This window comes from Mercenaria mercenaria, chromosome 10 (assembly GCF_021730395.1).
Source record: "Mercenaria mercenaria strain notata chromosome 10, MADL_Memer_1, whole genome shotgun sequence".
NCBI classification, from domain to species: Eukaryota; Metazoa; Mollusca; class Bivalvia; order Venerida; family Veneridae; genus Mercenaria; species Mercenaria mercenaria.
Genome location: NC_069370.1, coordinates 25,590,090 through 25,606,343, shown reverse-complemented (window position 1 = coordinate 25,606,343; position 16,254 = coordinate 25,590,090). Strand labels below are relative to the sequence as shown.

The 16,254-nt window shown below is 35.2% G+C and overlaps 2 protein-coding genes across 3 annotated transcripts in view; both read right to left on the bottom strand.

The window, feature by feature from the left end:
* Window positions 1-16,254, bottom strand: part of LOC123559602 (BAG family molecular chaperone regulator 1-like) — a 71,538-nt gene that overhangs the window by 42,742 nt on the left and 12,542 nt on the right. The window lies entirely within an intron of this gene.
* On the bottom strand, window positions 10,559-14,990 carry LOC123562282 (uncharacterized). The gene is made up of 2 exons (XM_045354927.2): window positions 11,495-14,990; window positions 10,559-11,330 (listed from the first exon to the last, which is right to left on the bottom strand). Exon 1 carries the CDS (start codon window positions 14,780-14,782, stop codon window positions 12,551-12,553), a length of 2,232 nt encoding a protein of 743 aa, XP_045210862.2. The 5' UTR covers window positions 14,783-14,990; the 3' UTR covers window positions 10,559-11,330; window positions 11,495-12,550.

The window sequence follows — 16,254 nt, the reverse complement described above, 5'->3', positions numbered from 1 at the left end:
AGCAGCCCTACAACCCTATGAAGTTTGAAGGTTCTAGGTCAAATGGTTCTCCAGTTATTGCTCGGAAATGAAGTGTGACGTACGGACGGACGGACGGAAGGACGGACGGACGGACAGGGCAAAAACAATATGTCTCCTGGGGGAGACATAATTATCATGCTGTCCTGAAACGTCCTATTTATATTTGGACTAGATTGTTGTAATAAATCCTGAAATCAGTATGGAAGAAAATTTTCTGTTTCAAAGCTTGCAAAATCTCCGTGAGCAAGTTGAAAGTAAGTCAGAACTCCAAAGCAAAAAATATGCAAAGGCTTCACAATGTAACTTTAAGATTCATGCGATGTCTTTTGAAACAACCCCTCGGGTGAATTTTTGTTTAATTTAGTTTTTTTATGCCACATACACCTTGGTCTATCAAAAAGAATACATCAAAATGTTCATAATAAGTAGAAGAAACTTTCAAGACAGGTTATTCCATTTTGAACAACACATTTTGTCTTATATCACATGTGCTTTGACTGTTCATGTTCTATTTTGTGGAAGATACCAATCTTCTTTTTCAAAAGTATTTTGTCCTTACTTTTATAATCATTGCATGTCGAACATATTTGTCCAGGTACTCAGGGAGTTGAAAGTGTTACAAACCATGTACATTTCAAAAAAATGCAAAAATTGCAAAATGAAAGAGAAAGTTAAGAGCTGTCAAACTGACAAAAAACTGCAGTATTTCAACAAATATAAAAGTAAACTATTTTTCATTTCCCTGAGTACCTAGATATGTATGTAAGACACACAACAAAAACAAACCTAGAGAAAAAACATGTTTGAAAAAGAAGTTTGATATTTTGTACAAAATAGAATGTGCATGGACAGCTGAACCCTTACAGAAGCAAGCCTCTGTGGCGTACATGCTGCGTATTTGCTGTGTATATGCCACGAACACAGTAGTACGCCAGAGGAGTACATTTTACATACACCGCATGCCGCGTACATGCCGTGTACTATTTCGACGAGTACACAGCATGTACGCAGGAGGTCACTAGTACACTTCAAGTACGCAGCACAGACTCTGAAAATTTAAGGAGTACACTGCATGTACACAGGAGGGACTTGTACAAGAAAATAGTACACTGCATGTACACCGCAGATACTTTGAAATTTGTGCAGTACACTTCATATACGCGGGAAAGACTTGTACAATTTCTTTTGGCATTTATATACTTAGTTTTTTTTTTATAAGTTAAAGTCTGAAGTAAACTTCATATACGCGGGAGGGACTTCATGCAGGAAGGATTTGTACATTTTTTTTTTTTTGGAAGCAAGAACTCGATTTCCGAGTAACTTTTATCTTAATAGCATAGAATAGTTCAGATTACCGGTATTCTGAACAATAAAAATTTGCCAAACTATTTGCAATGTTCATTTGTGAAGCTTACATCTTAGTGATTTCTGAGCTGCACCTTGCATGCAGTGTAAAAAATATATTCTTTTTCGTTTTGAATTAATCCTGGAGCTTTCTAACTTGGATAATTGAAAAGCCTTATTTGAACTTTGTTGCATTACATTTTGTAATACATGAAATAATTACCAAGATAATGCCTCAACAGCGCCCAAATGAGAAGAATTAATAGCTCTCACTGTTATTTGAATACTCTTAAGCAAACACCACTCTATCATGTTTTATAAAGGCTTTAATGCTCATTATGTTAAGTCATTAAGGCCTCACCAAATTAAAAAGTTTTTCATCGGATTTGCCGCTTGTATATTTTCAGAAGGTTTTTGGCTAATTGCGCTTGCCCCATTGGAAAAAATCAATCCAAACTTTTTGGTGCGCTACTTTTTACGGACGTAAAAGTGTATAAATGCTTATATAATTCCAGTCCTAGATTGTTCTCAGATGGATTTTAATCAAAATAAATACATACTACGCACACATCCTCTATAATAAATCATAACACTTATATTTAGTTGCATTAAAGTTGTTTCCCCTTGATGCAGTTAGGCCATTTTCTTCAAATGTTTACCAAATTACATGCTACAAAAATTGATTTATTTCATTGAAAAGTGGATGGAGAAAAGCATACTAATTTATTTGATAACATCAATCTACATTATTTTGGTAAGGGTAAATATTTATTGATGCATGTCACTTATCTTTTTTTTGTTTTTTTCTGTCCAAATGATCAGCATTTGCATACGAAAGTTGGTGGGGTAAGGAATTTACATTATCACAGCAGTTTCGCCACAAGAGTACACAGCATGTATGCAGCAGGAGTACACAGCATGTACGCCGCAGGACTCGGGCCAGGAGTACACAGCATGTACGCCGCAGGAGTACACAGCATGTACACCGCAGGAGTACACAGCATGTACGCCGCAGGGGTAGTACACCGCAGGCTCATTTGCATGTGAAAAGTGTATGTGCCGCATACATGCTGCGTACTATTTCTCGCATACTAAATCCCTCCAGCGTACATCCTGTGTACTATGTAGTCCACAGCATGTATGCAGCAAGTAGTACGCGGCAGAGCTCATTTGCATGTCAAAAGTGTACTACAAACGTACTATCGGTGTATGTGCGGTGTATATCCTGCGTACTATTGATTTCAGTACACATCATGTACGCATCATATACGCTGTATGTACACAGCAAGAGTACGCAGCAGGCCTTTTTCTTCTGTAAGGGCGTTACATGTTTTGTAAGACAAAATACATATTACAAGGTGAACTCTATAGGAAGTATTGTCTACTTCTTCTGAACAACTCCGTATATGTATGTTATAAATAATATGGGTCTGTCCGGTATGATTTCCAAAATGAAAATTTACTCAAGGGATTGTCTCAAACGCTTTACATGAACCTTAATACCGCGAGAATAGTGATACCGTGAGAATAGTGATGTCCTAGGATCACATCAAATTAGTTGGACTAGGGCAACACTAAGCAAGCTGCAAGACGAAATTCCACTCCCTTCCATACAAGTCTCAGTTCGACGAGAAAGCATATAGATCTGGCTGTTTCAGAGGGCGATAGTCATCATGTGAAAGCTTTGATTTTTCTTTTTTTGTTTAAATAGAATTAATAGTGAGTGAGTTGGGTATTTTTGTTTCAAGTTCAATTATTGGGAGTATTATAATGTAGCAAAAATTTTTTTGCAATTAACGAAGTTTATTAATACGGTCTATAGATAATGTGTACGTGTATATGTCAAAGTAAACCTATATACCGTTCAACTTGGGAATATGTTCTATACCTTCACCATTTTCGTTGTTGTTGTTTTTAACCATAATTCCCGGAACTGCTGCCGTGCAGTTTGTGCAATAAATCATTTTCGGGACGACATTTGATAAAATAAAATTGCTTATGAACAATCCGGCGGCGAATTATCAAAACAAATTATTCTATCGAGTTGAAAATTCGTGGTATTAATGAAATCGGTGTTATTCGGGTTTCTTCATGTAACGAGTTTATGGATGATTCAAGCGGCCCGCTTTTTGTTTCCAATAATGAATAATAATGTAGGCTATATTACAGCAGTGTTTGAATAACAAAATCATCATTTATTTATTCTTTTTTAATGTAGAAAAGCCAATAATTTCAAAAATGTCAAAGTAAAACGAATTTAGACATGCTGTCCTAACAAAATTTATTTATATACATAATTTTATCATTTTTTGTGTCACACTTCACTTGGTTAGCATACATATTTTCCATGCGCGAGGTCCGAGTTCGAATCTCGTCAGATGCATCAAATATTTTTTTTTGCTTAGGCCCAATTTTATTTTCTTTTAATTGATATTTATCACAATTTTTGCAATTATTGGAACAGAAATCAAGAATGTGAATAGTTAAATGTTCTGCCTGTAAATTTTGAACAAAGAATTCGAAGGCATGGAAAAGCATATGTCGATATTGCTTATCTCCCCTCCCTTCCACAGTCTTTCACATACATTGCAACTACTTTCTCAAAAAATCAATTCATCGACTAGAGTTTTACACTTGGAAAAAAATGTTGGCTATAAACTTGAGAGGCCCTAACTACGATCCCTATCGAGCTAAGAAATTAACGTTAATCATATTAAAAACAAGAGCTGTCTCCGTAGGATGACACATGCCCCCGATGGCACTTTGAATGAATAGTTATGGCCGATGTTAGAGTTTAGGACCTTTGACCTACGGAGCTGGGTCTTGCGCGAGACACATCGTCTTACTGTGTCACACAGTCATGCATAGTTATTTTAAAATCCATGCATGAATGACAAAGATATGGACCGGACATGCCCATCAATGCACTATCATGAAAGATGATCTTTAACGTCTAAGTGTGACCTTGACCTTTGAGCTACGAACCTGGGTCTTGCGTGTGACACGTCGTCTTACTGTGGTACACATTCATGCCAAGTTATTGAAACCCATCCTCAGACAAGATATGGACGACACGCCCATCAATGCACTATCCTTAACATCAAGGTACTGACCTTGAGCACAACGGTCTGCATGACAGTCGTCTACGTGTACACATCATGCAGTATTGAAACCATCATCGATGACAAGAGCCGACGCCCTCAATGCACTATCCTTTAACATCTAAGTGTGACCTTGACCTTTGAGCTACGAACCTGGGTCTTGCGCATGACACGTCGTCTTACTGTGGTACACATTTATGCCAAGTTATTTGAAAATCCATCCATCGATGACAAAGATATGGACTGGACACGCCCATCAATGCACTATCCTTTAACGTCTAAGTGTGACCTTGACCTTTGAGCTACGGACCTGGGTCTTGCGCACTGCACGTCGTCTTACTGTGGTACACATTCATGCCAAGTTATTTGAAAATCCATCCATAAAAAGGCCCCAGACTGTTAGGAGTTAGGTAAATTAAATTGGATTTCTTGAATTTCGACCAAGAATGTTTATGTTATGGATAAAATTCTGGTCAAGAACTTTTTAGAATGAATTTGAAATAAGAATTAACATGTACATGGCTTTTTGTCAAGCCTAACAAAAAAAATTGTTTGTTTCCAGTGACATGGCAAAAAAAAATAGGGTAGGTAGGTAGGCATTTTTTTTTTTTTTTTTTTTTTTTTTTTTTTTTAAACCTAACACCATCCTAGTTTCAAACAGGGAGATTATAAACCTTATAAACATGCATCCTTTTGTTATTTTTGATTTACACCTGAATGTACAATGACTTTGATGATGTTTTAGCAATATAAAATGCCATTTGATTGTGTATTCAAATATTATGAAATAAATATATGCTTTATGTTTGTGTTTTGTTGTTGTTGTTTTTTCATTTCCAGAGTAGCCCATCCGATTAGCTCAATAGGTAGAGCAGTCGATCTACGGATCAAGTGGTCATAGGATCGTTGTGTCCTATATCATTCATTCTCCGCCGCTAATTCATGTGGAGAAGTTGGCAATTACTTGCGGAGAACATGGTTTATATTTGATTAAACATGAAACTTGAATGAAATCTTGCTGTGGATTCTCTCTTTAAATAATTTTAATATTGAATATTATTCAACAACCAACATTTATATTTCAAACTAAAACCAAGTAAAAGCACACTGGCCAGGAATATGATTTGCATCTTTGATCTGCATTGAGATTAATACCATCACCCCCTACCCCAGTCTAAAATTCTGGATTAACTGGAAATGCTAGACAATGGAGTTTTGACTGGTATGCCCAAATTGTGAATTAATAAAGCTGCAAGTGGTTGTTCAACGTCTTACTACTATAAATCCAGGGTTTTCCCTAGGAAATTTATTTTGAGGGACATCATGTCCCCCCAAATTTATTTTTCTGGAAAAAAGAGACTATTTTGGGGGACATGTTAGGATTTGCTTGAATACTTTGATACTCTTTTGGGCTTTTAATAGTTTAAATTGATTGAAATTAACTTTTAATTAATTTGAAAAACTGTTTTTTTGGGAAAACTCATGCCCCCCTTTGCTAAGACAAGAGGACCATGATGGTCCTGAATCGCTCACCTGTCCCAACATAACCAGTTTTGAACTGAGTATGACGTCGTTTTTTTTCTATTATTTGACATAGTGACCTAGTTTTTGAGCTCATGTGGCCCAGTTTTGAATCTGACCTAGATATCATCAAGATGAACATTCAGACAAACTTTCATACAGATCCCATGAAAAATATGGCCTCTAGAGAGGTCACAAGGTTTTTTCATTATTTGACCTACTGACCTAGTTATTGATAGCACGTGACCCAGTTTCAAACTTGACCTAGATATCATCAAGATGAACATTCTGACCAATTTTCATGAAGATCCACTCAAAAGTATGGCCTCTAGAGAGGTCACAAGCTTTTTCTATTTTTAGACCTAATGACCTAGTTTTTGACCGCAGCTGACCCAGTTTCGAAACTGATCTAGATATCATCAAGATGAACATTCAGACCAACTTTCATACAGATCCCATGAAAAATATGGCCTCTAGAGAGGTCACAATGTTTTTTCATTATTTGACCTACCGACCTAGTTATTGACGGCACGTGACCCAGTTTCGAACCTGACCTAGACATCATCAAGATGAACATTCTGACCAATTTTCATGAAGATCCATTCAAAAGTATGGCCTCTAGAGAGGTCACAAGGTTTTTCTATTATTTGACCTACTGACCTAGTTTTTGAAGGCACGTGACCCAGTTTCGAACTTGACCTAGACATCATCAAGATGAACATTCTGACCAAATTTCATGAAGATCATGTGAAAAATATGGCCTCTAGAGAGGTCACAATGTTTTTCTATTTTTAGACCTACTGACCTAGTTTTTGACCGCACGTGACCCAGTTTCAAACTTGACCTAGATATCATCAAGATGAACATTCTGACCAAATTTCATGAAGATCATGTGAAAAATATGGCCTCTAGAGAGGTCACAAGGTTTTTCTATTATTTGACCTACTGACCTAGTTTTTGACCGCACATGACCCAGTTTCGAACTTGACCTAGATATCATCAAGATGAACATTCTGACCAACTTTCATAAAGATCCCATGAAAAATGTGACCTCTAGAGAGGTCACAAGCAAAAGTTTACGCACGGACGCACGACGGACGACGGACGCTGCGCGATCACAAAAGCTCACACTGTCACTTTGTGACATGTGAGCTAAAAAGGGGGACATGGACCTCAAAAAAGTGGTAAATTTACCACCTTTTTTGGGGCTAGGGAAAACCCTGTAAATCCCATCTAAAACCTGACTTTTCAAGACTCTGCAGGCCTCAACTTTAACTTTTTTCAGCAGGTCCACCAACTGCTGAAATCTAGGAGAGCTGCTCAGACTTCAGTGGACCTCCAATTCTATCACATAAATTGTGATGTTGTAGACGTCATAACTTCATATGACTCAAAGAAACAGGACTTATTTCTAAAATAATTAAAAATGGAAGACTGTAGCAATCTGTTATCCCGAAAAATAATTATTTTGAAAAGTGTCCCAAAATATGGACACAATAATCATCATCCACCCGACGTCGACCCATGTTGAAAGTGAAAAAAAAACATTAATAATTATCGGTAATTATTCTGATGATAAACTAAGTAATTAGCCTTGTTTTCATCATCAATTAACACCCCCTCAAAGAGCTAAAAGAAGTGTGTCGGTTATTATGGCATCTGAAGTGGAGATCAAAGCGGTATAGTTGCCCGAGATTGTCATGGCATCACGTCATGTTTTCGCGCCATGTGACACATCACTGTCTGATCGTACTTTCTCTATTCCTTAAATTGTTGAGAAGAAATCAATAAAAAAGTTTTTTCTTTATCTTTTTTTAAAAGCGAATGTGCAATATCCCGAATAAACTGACATGTAAATGTGTCGTGAACGATGATAGTGGATAGCCTACCTCTGTGACCTATTTGCCCTCAAGGAATTTACATTACTGTTTGAAAAGAATATCTAACAAAGTGTTGTGTCAAAAAATACATGTACTATGAATAATTTAAAACTTATTAAAATCCACAACAACATCATACTGCTTTATTTTAAAACCACATTTCTATTTACGTTCACGAGGTCACATAACCTATTCTGCCGTGCTAACAGAAATCTGTTTGCCAAAAATCGTTTTACTCCATGTATTTAAATTGCTGCCGCTTTTTCATTATTTAAGATTTTTTAATTGTGTTTTTTGTACATTCTGGTCAAGAGTCTGAATTTTATTACCATAGTATGTACCGTTTATTTACTTTAAGAAAGAAGTAAATAATCAAGATCGCGCTGTTTGAAATTTTACAAAACATTATATGAAAATCTGATCGTTTTTTAAAGAATTTTGCCTACATTCCTGTCGATATCTTATTAAAATTGTTATAGAACTCAAACTGTATTAGTTCTCAAGCGGTGTTGAAAATTTGAAGCGATGACATTGAAAAATGAATGCACCACGCGCGTTTTTTGTGTCAAAAGTAACCGCGATGGAAATAAGATACTACAATAGGGCGCACGTGTTTGTGGAATGGAAAATTACCAGCATGATGTTTTGATATTTTTACGATTCGCAGGTAAATTCCAGTCAATCCTGGTAATTTTGCCTGATGTATTAATTTCTCAATTTAGTAAAGTTACCACGTAAAAACCACTCGCCCGATCGGTGGAGTAGTCCATTCGTGCAAAGAGCTATAAAAATAATAATATACTTATTTGCAAAAATATGCGGCCCGATTTTACCGCTAAAAAAGTTTAGGGTCGGCGGTAAAAAAATAGGGTAGGTCGGGCCACCGGAAACAAACAATTTTTTTTTTTACGCCTCATTCTCACATACAAGAGTTTTACCAGTTGGTGGCCTACTGGTACTGATGATAAACCCGGATAGATGATAAAGTAGACCACCTTCGAATTAGGCAGTGGCTAGTGAACCGTCACTGGTGCAGCAGACCTGAGGTCTAGTGCACCGTCATTTTTGTTATATTGAGGGGTATATGCATAAACCACGTAAATCTGATTTTGAATTTTTTTCAGAATTAAGAAAAAACTATTTAGTTTTTTTTTGCACTGGAATTTGATGATACCACTTAATTGTTGGGTGTGTATAAACGTTTGCTAAATGGTGTAATATTCCCTAGTACGTAGCATTATAGGAAAGGGTGATGAATATCAAACTATGTTTATGCATGCAGGTTTTTATCATTTAATAATTTTCTTTCCGTGCGAAAACCACGTATTTTTTTATACTTCATTTTTCCACAGACACACTGTGGCATTTTAATGGTAAGAGTTTTATGCACAACCAATGTACAGTCTAACCTGTCTTAAGCAGCCAGCCAAGGGAAGCAGACAATGTGGCCGCTTAAGCCAGTTGACCGCTGATCGGAGGTGCAGCCAATGTATGTATTTTTCAGACTTTGACAGTTTAGCTTTAGACCCATTCTGTTTGGGTTTTCCCATTATTATTACAGATACAATGACGTGCATTTGCCTTCGCAATACGAATGGTTTTCTTAGCAATCTAAAATCCGGCGTGGTTTTTTTTACTACAAAAATTGTTACAGACATTTTTAACTTCAAAACAGTTTGTTTACAATTTTCGCCATTTTGGTAAGGGAAGCTACTTCCGCGCTTATTGTCTTGCTAATATCTAAGATTGCCGTTACGTTCCGTAAAAGATAGAGTGGTTTATATTTTTTTCAAACACAATTAATTTCGTATATCTAATAGTATTGTGATGACAGAAGTATAAAAAAAATCACTAATCTTATGCTACTAATTAGTTATCGAGTATTATCTTTAACCGAGGTCAAACTGTGAACAACAAAATTGACACGAGGTGACACGACAATTGCCGATAATTACTGGCCATTTGATCATAACAAAAGGGGATTTACCTTTGGTTATCATTTAAATTTGAGAAGCTCATGTCATTTTGTCGTTCTTAGGTGAAGTCACGCGAAACTTAGCAATCACGTGCTTCCCAAAAATCGGGTATCTTCGGCGATTATTGCCTAAAAATAATTGGTTTTGGAAGAAAAATGGCCGCTGAAAGGGGTCAATTACGGCGGTCGGGAGGCAATTTCGGTGGCCGGTGGCCGCGGATGGCAGGTGGCCGCTGAATAAAGTGATAAAATAGAGGAAAATCCGTTGGGGGCGTCATAAAATGGCCGCTGAACGGAGGTGACCGCTGATCGGAGGTGACCGTTAGTACAGGTTAGACTGTATATCAATTTGCGTTTCTTTTGCAGAAAATATTTTTTCAAAAGTTTAAACATTTAAGTCTGTAAAAACCATGCATATAAATTATAGAGACGTTATTATTCCATGTTCACATGTTTTCAAAAAGCGCAATGTCTACTTAAACAAAAAACATGTGACTGGATTTGCTCTGTTGTAGCATAAACTTTTTTGATAGTCAATAGCATATTTTGACTAAAATAATAAGGTTATATCAGAATACTTGTTTTTTCCACCAAACATTTCGAGACAACAGTATATTTTAAAATGTGTATAACAACGTCTTTTACGAACTATTTTACACATTAAACGAAATTATTGTGTAGCAATGATTATAAGTATAACAAAGTTATAACACCACTCTGTTTATGATATTTATTAAAATATATGTCTGCTCAAAGACATATACAGTTGTTGTAGCATATTTTGGTGTCATACAGACAAAAAACATTAGGTCATTTAGTCTTATAGAGTCTTCATATGGCATCAAACCATACTGTTTCAACAAAATCTAATCCTAGATTCCGTGTCATTAAATCAGTTCTCATATACCATCAAACTCAAAAACTATCACAATGTTCCTTACTTTGAGATTTACATTTCTTAATAGACATAGAATTATTTTGACATCAAATCTTGTGCAACGTTTAGTTCCCTTTTCACTTCATGCTCAAAAGATTGTCATTTATCACTAAATTTCATAGTCTTTTAAAATTATGACTAGATCTTAATTATAATCTTTAGGTTTATGAATCGCTTCTGCAGTCAATACGTTTATATACAATAGTTAAGCAACCATTGATGTTCGGTTAGTTGTCTGATTCATCACCATCAGATTCCTCTACATCTGACTCTGGTAATCTATCCTTTACTGTGGCACTTGATGGTAAGTTTTTGTAATACTCATGATAATCTTTAGGAATTGCTCCATTCTTACACAATGTCATTAAGTCTTTCTTCTTAACTGCAGAGACAGGGAGTTTCTGTCTGTATTTGTTGGGTACAACCTCGTTGAGTTTGACGTCCCTTGCGATCTTTATAGCTGTAAAATCATCCCTAAGATCGTTCTTGAACAGCATAGTATCGGGCAAGTCTTTCACAAAACGCATGTGTCGGATCTGAATCCATGACACCTGAAAAACAAATGTAAGAACTGTACACTTTCGCAAAATTAAGTTTACTATTATAATAAATATTTAGAAATAATAAACTAAAACTACTGTTTTAACAAATGCGAAGTTATGATTATTGTTTTGTATGCAGTTAAAAATATGAATATTGTAAGTTATGTGTATACCTTTACTCGAGCGTTAGTCTGGACCTTAATTTGGTTCTTCTTTACATCTTTGTAATCAAGAAAATCTGAGTATCTAAGTGGAACTACATGGTATGGATCTCGTCGTCGTGCCATAGTTATAACGGTGTCCCACTGACTCGGAACATATATTTTAGTTTTTTTCTTAGCAAACTCGACAGCTGAATGAACACTGTCACATTCATTCTGAGTGTGCCCACTCTCCAGGAATTTGTGATCGATTGTTTTTATGTATCTATTGTGTGTGACGAAATGAAGGAGTGCTGAGGCCATGATCTGATTTCTATTTTGGCCTGTTCATGCATCAGAATATAATATGACATGTTCCACTTGTGTTGGCAATGCGAGCAAATACAGTCGTAAGCAGGTTGCGATTTCACTTGATCCTCGCATGCCGTTTGTTTCTGTCCACAAATAACAAGATCCGTCCCCGTTTTTTAAAGAATATACAGATAAGTTATACACGCATAACTTTCTCATATAGTACATCACACTTACTAATGAGCAAGGTGTGTACAACACTGCCTGTAAATCAAATGCACAAACATGAAGTTTTGGCTGGTGTTTGGACTCTTGTTTGTCCCTGTCCTTTTCTTCTCTGGCTATAGCCTTTCTTTTTTGGTGGAGATTGTAATTGTGTTTCATATTTTCAGTAAGTGTGCCATCACTTTCTGCCATCTCGTACTTTGAGCACACATTGCATTTATCCTTTTTTGGAATATGAAATGAAATATTGAATTCTTCATTGAATATTTTTCTGTACATTTGACTCTTCACAGGTTCATATTTACATTCTGCACACTTTTGTTTGAAAAGGTCATACATTCTTGTAATATTCAGATCAGCACCAAGGTATTCTCTATTTGAATCTTTACGTGTGTAATGTCCCGGAACGCGTGGAAAAGACTTGATGTGTTCTTTTACAAATTCTATTCTTTCATCACAAATTTTATTTGGCGGAGTACTTTTTCCCCTTCTTTCTGTACCACAAAAATGTCCCTCCTCTTTATTATGCAATGCATGCTACATGAATGATTCTTAAATGGCCAGTGTTGACAAAAAGAAATCTTTACATACTTGTTCTTTTTCTCCATTCAGCTCAAAGAAAAATTTGTTTCTCACTTTTTGTTTCTTTGGCACAACTTGTCCATTTTCATCAAGAACCGACTTTGTTGATTTGGTGGATATGTTGGTACACACAAAGTCTTTTTGTCTTTCATAATTTGCCAATGACCAATAAAACTGAAACAATTGATTCCTTCGTTCTTTTGAAAATTTTTCATCACACTTATATTTGCACTCAGTACAGTCAACGTCTTTTACTGTCTTTTCAGGTACAATTTTTCCTGACTTTGAGATATACTGTTTTCCACTTAATCGTAGTTTTTTCTTTATATTTCGTTTCCAGTTCTCTGGTGTAGCCTTTCGTTTTCTTACTAAATGCCTTTTCACGGGAGTGTTGTAATTTGCAGGCTTTCTCGGAGTAGCGTTTATATTTTTGTTTAATGGTGTAGACATTCTTGGAGTAGCATTGACATTTTCGTTTAATGGTGTAGACTTTCTTGGAGTACCATTTACATTTTTGTTTAATGGTGTAGCAACCAGCTTGTCAATATTATGTTCATTTGCATTCTCCTCATTTACAGACTGGTTCTGTGTATCAATGTTATTGTCAACCGTACATGCGTCATAGTGTTCTATAAGTCCTGGAATAGAGATATATGCCAGGTTAATGACATAACTTCGCGCTGGTTCTACAAGATTTGGTTGTATCTTAATGATGTGTTGCTCCTCTTTGTTTGTATAAATGATGACACAGTTCTTCTCAAAATTTGCTAAAGATAGTGGCAAAAAATCAGCCACTCTGTTTGACCAATATCCATCACGTTTAAGATTTTCTACCTCATTTAGATATTCATTCAGAAAGACTTCGTCATCATCAGGTTTGTGCTTATTGAGTAGAAAGCAGGCATAATCCTCAGATTTTTCCTCAAGATGTTCACATAATAGCTCCCTTAATTCCTCCGCGGTTTTATTTGATCCACTTGATTTTATTGAAGCTTCAAAGAAGCAGTTACCATGGCCTGGTACTTTGACCCGTGTTAGAGAACTCTTTGTGAGAAGTTTATCTATTGTTCTTTCAGCTACCCTGATCCTTGCGTTTTGTATAAGATTTTCCTTTATACTTGCATTTACTGCTGCATACATTTCTGAAATGTCTGATCTTTTATTTCTTTTGTAGATGGAGGGTGTTGTTGATTTCATTCTTTTAATGACTTTATTTTGTTGTTGTGGTTGCATTTTAGGACGCTTACGAGCTTTCTTAAGTGCATTTTCAATTAGTTTTTTAGTTTTCTTCTTTCGATTACGATCTCTTTTTGTTTTTTCCGATGCATCTGACATATATTCGGAATCGGTGGAATTCAGATCTTTGGATGAAGGATGATATGTTTTATCTAACCCACTGTCACTTTCAGAGCTATCCTTTTCGTACGACTTTCTTTTTCCAAGTCCAACAAAATGGCTGAGAGGAATATTTTCGCTTTCACTTCCACTATCAACGTTGTCCTTTCTTCCTGTAGTATTTTCATTGTCAATATACCTAAGTTTTTTACGAGTAGGCTTTTTGCGCCATTTATTTCGTTTGGGTTTAGGTGATTGGCCTCTGCACATGTCATCGTCATTACATTGCTTTCTCGATGCAACATTTATGACATTTAATTCACTCTCAGTATCTTGGGTGGCAATATAGTAACTTATAACTCTTTCCTGATAGTCTGCTTCGTTTTCAATAATCGCGCTATTATCCGTCAGATATTCTGCATTTTCATCGACAGAACACTTATCTTTTGCATTTTGAGCCTTAATATAATAATTTATAATACTTTGATCATAATCTGCTTCAATTTCTATGACCATGCTATAGTCCGTCTGATCTGCAGCGTTTTCTGTGGCGTTTTCAACAAAAATACTGTCTATCAGTCCCTCCGCTATTTCAACTACCTTACTGTCGTCTACCATAGCTGCTGCGTTATCAATAGCCGTTGCCTTTTCATCGACCGTGCTTTTATTTGTTGGATGTACTTCACTGTCAACGGATCTTAAATCAGAAGTTGCAATGTAGTAGTTTATAACATTTTGTTCATACTCTGCGTCATTTTCAGCGACCATGCTAATGTCCGTCTGATATATTGCATTATTAACTACTGTATTAGAAATGTTGTCAATGTCCAGTGACTTGAAAAACTCATCTTCACAATCAGATATCATCTAAAACAGAAGAAAGCGCATTCAAAATAGTACAATGATTAATAAATATGATGGCATTAATTAACGATGCAGGAAAAAATCTTTGAAAATATAAGTAAAACGGTAAATGTAATGATCACTCTGTGTATATCATCAGTCATTTTGATTTCATAATAAATTAGTTAGTTTCATATTATTGTTTATTTTAAGAAGTTTTACTATAATCCGTAATATACTCCAACTATTCACTTATTAAATTTTATACATAATAAAATAATTAGAATTTTTGGTAGAATTATTGGTATAACAATATGGCAAAACTATATTTGTAGCAATTCATAAATTATATTACATCAATTTAATATTCAAAATATTAAATATGCATACCTTTTTAATTGTTATCCCAGCAATTCTTTTTAGAAATCTATGTACATTAGACTTGTTATTCTGTAAACTGATATATTAGAAAGTTAGGGAAACATTGTTGAGACATTTCAGATACATTGTTTTATCTTAGAACATGAGTCCTTTGTATCACCATGTTCTCTGATAAAACCAATTAACACTCATTAAACGTGTTTGTGTTCTGAATGGTGTGAACAACAGATGTTCAATTTGCAAAGCATAACCACGTATTTTCATTTACTTTATTTATGCAGAAAATATTCTTAAGACAACATGAACTGTTTCTATGTGCAAAAGTGGTATATCTTTATTTGCGTTGTTTTTGCATAACTTAAATTAAGACACTTGAAGAAAACATTCTGTACAAAAAGAGTGTGTCTGTATTTAATAGGTTTATGCAGAATATTCTTATATTATTTTTGAAAAAATATTTAATGCAAAAGAATTGTAAATCTAAAGGAGTGTTTGTTGCATAGAACAAATACTTCAATACCGTTGGTAGTTACAACATATATCACTTTACGTGATTTTTGCACAAACATTAATATGTGATATAATTTACGTGGTTTGATCACAAATCAATATCTCAATAACCAATCATGCTATAGCCATGAAATTTTGACACATTATGTATCACTCAAAGTTACACCAATTTTTCGCAAAAAGTCAATTTCACAAAATCAATCATTTACGTGGTTTATGCATATACCCCTCAAATTATATAAAATATAGCTTTCTTTGAATTATAATTATAACTTATTGTCACCAGTTATATGTATGATCATTATTAGAAGAATGAAGTAAGATGATTCTAATCTAAATAAACCTTGACTTACCTTTTAATTTACCGATATACCAATTAAAAACATTGTGCTGCTATCAGATATGGTCTATTAATAGAAAGTTTATTATGGCGGAATGCTTCTTAAGAAGAACGTTCAGTTATGACAGAATGAGTTTTATTGAAAGAAATAATTAATTTTTAATTTTCATAAATAGCATACCGAGGGCTTGGTGCAAAACTATTGTAAGTGTATATAAATAAAGAACAAGATACAACAGTTTTGCGCCAAGCCCTTATTACTAGT